At 32.0% G+C, this 5,038-nt stretch overlaps 1 protein-coding gene across 7 annotated transcripts in view; it reads right to left on the reverse strand.

Annotated features, from left to right (window-relative positions):
- The window catches only part of LOC102671848 (band 4.1-like protein 4A), a 67,352-nt gene that overhangs the window by 2,356 nt on the left and 59,958 nt on the right, over positions 1 to 5,038 (reverse strand). For all 7 annotated transcript variants that reach the window (XM_031509816.1, XM_031509815.1, XM_006614396.2 and 4 more), the window contains 8 exons: positions 4,129 to 4,249; positions 3,649 to 3,736; positions 3,440 to 3,556; positions 2,547 to 3,059; positions 1,694 to 1,908; positions 1,078 to 1,153; positions 860 to 945; positions 113 to 271 (listed from right to left, as the gene is read on the reverse strand). In XM_031509816.1, the coding sequence (XP_031365676.1) occupies positions 113 to 271; positions 860 to 945; positions 1,078 to 1,153; positions 1,694 to 1,908; positions 2,547 to 3,059; positions 3,440 to 3,556; positions 3,649 to 3,736; positions 4,129 to 4,249 (1,375 nt within the window). The remainder of the gene's footprint in view (positions 1 to 112; positions 272 to 859; positions 946 to 1,077; positions 1,154 to 1,693; positions 1,909 to 2,546; positions 3,060 to 3,439; positions 3,557 to 3,648; positions 3,737 to 4,128; positions 4,250 to 5,038) is intronic.

Consider the following 5,038-nt stretch of genomic DNA (forward strand, 5'->3'; position numbering starts at 1 on the left):
AAGACACCACATGCAATGGGAAACATTTCAAACAATGACTACGGATCCCGTCTCATCCTCCAACTGTGGAGGATGACTGTGGATGTTGCAGGCCGTCTTGAGATCATCGTACCTAGGTAGGGACGACGAGTCTGCATCGTCCAATCGAGAATTACTAGATTGTAGAGTACATTGTTGCACGGACGTTTGCGATTGAACCACCGTATATGGTATCTCTCGTCGTTGCTGTTCACTCATTCCAGAAGTATCGACTAGCCCAAATTCCAAGTGTCTGGAAAATCAGCCATTGTTTCATTGTTTTACGTTATGCATTGTGCTACACAATGAAGGAAATTTATTAATTTTGTAGGAACTTCGTTGTGTTATAATTATTATATAAATTGGCTTGCATAAATTATATTCAAATTATTTCATTCACACCAGAAGTAATTAGATTAGTATACTTTACATAGTAATATATAGAGTGTATTTAATATATACACAAGTTTTGTTTAATTTGGAGGAAGAAATATAATACAAAAACTTTGTGCAATTTTTAACATTAATATTTACAGTGATCTTTTTCTAAATTAAATTATATTTATATTATATTTATATTGAGCAGGTAGACAAAAATTCACTTTTCATCATTTGGTTTTCATGCATTTAATAATAATTATGTGCTATTATAATAAATCAAAGATTTATACAATATAATGTAATATATCACAAAATGCTTAATATTATACTTACCCTCCAAATCAAACAATTTTTTCAGACGTCTTTTTATTCAAACCGAACTGACACGAGAATAAAAATTAAATATTTAAAAAAAACAATTATTTCAATATTGTATTATAGTTTCATAAAGAAAACGTACTTCCTAAGCTCATCTGGCAGTGGTTGCTTTTGAGAAGGACTCCGGTGTCTACTTCTATGCCTTCTTCTTGGCTCTGTATGACTTACCTATTGAAATATTCATTATTTTACAACAAGAAAAAAAACAACTATATAAAAAATTACAATAAGACAAAAAACAAAAACATCATTAAATTATATCGAATTACATCATAAAAATTATATTATCATCGAACTTACAACAGCCCGTTGAACTCCTTCGCCCTTCCGTTTCTGTGCTTCTCTCCATTGTGGTTCAGAATCTACCAATTCGTGTCTGAAAAGATTCACCAGTGTAGTATAAATTCCGAAATGTTTAATGTACCAATTATTATAAGTAACAAATTAAATTTGAATTCGTTCTGCTTGTGATTTTTCATTGAAAAAATGGAATAATATCATGTAGAAAGATTTCGTTGCTACTTCTCAAGCGCATCGTCATTAAAATAATTATCACCTTTATGCGCTCTATGTACCCTACCGTGAGATTATAATGAGCACGAGGGTTTCTTTCTCGTCTTTACGGTCGACGAACTCGTCCAAGACGTTCTGTCAAGATGTTATTTCATTTTCACATCATCGTATAAGGGATCTTTATTGAGTCCATTAATTAATAATTAGGCTGGTGCGCATATAAATGTAGCATACAGCATAGCTTAATTGTTTCAATATACGATAACAAACGTATATTACGAGGCTCATTAATACAGTTAAAATATTTTTTTTCTTTTTAATAATTCTTCGACTTTTGTTAACAATGAAACATAAAATATCAGTATGTAGTTCTATATAAAATGAAACGAACGAGAAATTATACCTAGACGAACGAGAGCTTCTGTGCTTTCTGCGGTGTTTGCGATGACCTGACCTAGTGTCCGAACCCCGTGAAAGCTCAGATTCACAATCAGAATGACGACTGTGTCTTCGATGGCTATGACTATGACTTCTTCTACGATGACCACCACGACTGTGACTGTCCCCTGAACTTTGACTCTCTACGGAGCTACTCCGTCGCTGGAGTCTGCTCAAGAGCTAAAAATAAAAATTAAGAATATTAAAATTCATACATGTTATTTATACCAATTACAATATAAATAATAAATAATTTATAGAGAAGAGAAATTCTAATGAGATAAAAATCACTGTTAAAATAAACTTACTTACTTCATTTTAAATTACTCAAAGTTTAAAAAGTTATATAATAAGATTTTAAAGAAATAGAATCTGTAATGAATCCAATTACAATATAAATAATAAATAATTTATAGAGAAGAAAAATTCTAATAAGATAAAAATCACTGTTAAAATAAACTTACTTACTTCATTTTAAATTACTCAAAGTTTAAAAAGTTATATAATAAAATTTTAAAGAAATAGAATCTTGTAATGAATCACAAACTTGTTATTTAATCTAATCTATCAAAAGGAATAAAAATATGTTCTGAGAAATCAGCTAGAAAATTTAAAGAATAATATATAGAGACAAACATAAAAATATGAAATAGAATAATCTCATTCACCTCATCTAATGTAGAACGTTGAACTTGAAAAATAATTTTCTAACTATCCACCTATCCATTTCCCATTTATCTTTTCTACATCTTTTCTTCTACATAAAAGACGTATATAACAAAGTGTTAACAAAGAAGAAATGCGTGTAAAGAACGTACTGCCGGTGCCGTTCCCGCGGAGCGGACGGACCGAGGACTAGACGAGGTATAAAGGCCACGAGGTTGGCTTTGAGTCCACGGCGCGCTCCTGGTGCTCCTGGGACTCGAATTATTCACCTGTCTCGCGCTTTGAGTATTACACAAAACATTTCCGCTGATCGGATTGCTGTTCGAATTCGAGTTCACCGTCGCGGGCGTTTCCACAAATGGGCCGACCATCTCTTGGCCCTCGACCACGCGTCGTTGAGCCCTGCGACTGGGTGTCCTCTGGAAAATAGGCGGTGGATTCCGTCTGATCACGGTGTGCTTCTCGGATCCAGACGGCGGGCTGTACGAGCGGAAACGAGAGTAGGGGCTCAATGGTGGCGGACCGGTGGCCATCAATCGAAAGAACGCTTGGTGCTCCAGGCAACACTTCCACAAATGTCTGCATGCACCCTTCGACGGCGTCTCGAAACCGTGTGTCCTCTCCTCGGAGTTCTTTTCACTCACTCTCAGCATGAAGTATCTACCCTGAAAAAAAAGGTTGTGGTATTAGTTGTGGTAGTAATTGTTTGATAGGTTTGGATATTAGGGAAGGGAGAAAGTGATTTGTGAATAGCTTGTGCTTCGAATCACGTGTGACTAATTGGGAGATAAATATAATAGAGTTTATTTTTCATATAATAGAATAATATAATAATATAGTAATTTGGATAATTGCCTGTTGCTCAGTAAATCAATTCTTTATCTATATCTATCAAAAATAAATAAAAATTAATATTCATGCAATTATAAAACAATAAATTAAAATGTTTATACAAATGTTGAGGGATAGTTTAAGTAAATATTTAGAAATATATTCACATTCTGTATTTATTTGGAATAAATAAACTTGGAATAAATTTCTTTACCTTATAATAGATTTTATTGATTCGAGGCCAGTAATAATTTCCCACTTTGGTCTTGTTGCGCAACAAAATTATTCCACTCGGCGTCAAACCCAGAAAATATTCCACGCTATCTTCGCCCTGTGGATAGAGGGATGCGATGTTTTGAGAGATTACAACATCACGTCTCATTAAGAGATCTGTGGCCTTTGTTCGTTCAAACAGGTACTTACCAACACGGGATGCAAATCAACCCCGTACATTTCCAGCCATTTCACTTTGTCCAAATAATTCAGCTCTGCTGCGGATGGTAATTGTCCTCTGAAAGAACGAATTCATTGTTATTTCAAATTACATGATTATTTAACAGTATCGTGTATTCCTTTTTTTGATAAAATTTTGTGGTAAAAGAAAGACTTTATCATCAATTTAAATGTAAATTTGATGTAAGTTGTATAGTACATAAAACAATAATATTTCAATCAAAATTCTTAGATTAAATATTTATAAAAAATAATTATATGAGATAATAATTAATATGAATTATATAAAATAATAATGAATATTAAAAATTATTTCTCATATCAATATTGTTTGAATAATTAATTTCAAATTTTTTTTAGAGTTTGAATGCAAGATTTCATCATATTAAAATATTGTTAAATATAATTTTGATTGAATTTGTATAAAACAAAATAATTTTTAACACCTACACAAGAGTCTTATGAAGTTCCACTATACGATTTTCCAATTCCGTAGTTTGATTTGCTAAGAATCGAAATTCTGTGACGTATCCTACAGAATGTCGCCTTGGATCATAGTCTCCAAGTTCGGCTGGAATCATGAATAAAAATTCATTAGATCAAATAAATCTTGAAACAGCATCTTTGTAATCGTATCAATCATTAACTTTAACATCTCTTAATTTCAATTAATTTCGATTAATTGGAAATAATTTATCACCAAATAATTCGTATTAAATAGATATCTCTTTGCAGTTATATAAATTTTAACTTAAACAATCTTTTTATTTACATTTCAAAAAATAACACATCTGAGAATATATATTACTTATTTCAAAATACTACTTGTATTCTTCAAACGATAATTGAGAAATAATAAAAGATTAGATTAATAAAATCAATATCAATACGAATAATTGTAACCAAATTTTATAATTATTCAAAACAAAGATATTTCATGATCCTCAATATTTTCAACATTCCTAACCACGTTTATACGTATAATTTAATTTACGTACCAAGCTTATGTATTAAACGTATATTTCATAAAATCACGCGTAAAGTAAAAGAAAAATATCCTCGGTGTAACTTGTATATCGTGCACGTAACGGATCACAATTATTTAATGCTTCCTCGTTACGTAATTCCATACATTTTCTTCACACAAGCGTACGATTGCATCGGGCACACGGGATGCACACACGTCCACGATTTATTTTCATGGTATCAAGCAAATCATTCAGTAACACGCATTCCATCAGCCGGATGCTCGCACGCATTATCTACGCTAGGAAGAAAACTACGATAGCACTCTCATCCTGTAATCTATGTAAGTACGCACAACTTGTTTCTCCATCTCTTCTTTTTTTTTTTTTTTTTT

This window comes from Apis dorsata, unplaced genomic scaffold, assembly GCF_000469605.1.
Source record: "Apis dorsata unplaced genomic scaffold, Apis dorsata 1.3 scaffold_176, whole genome shotgun sequence".
In the NCBI taxonomy this organism is placed as follows: Eukaryota; Metazoa; Arthropoda; class Insecta; order Hymenoptera; family Apidae; genus Apis; species Apis dorsata.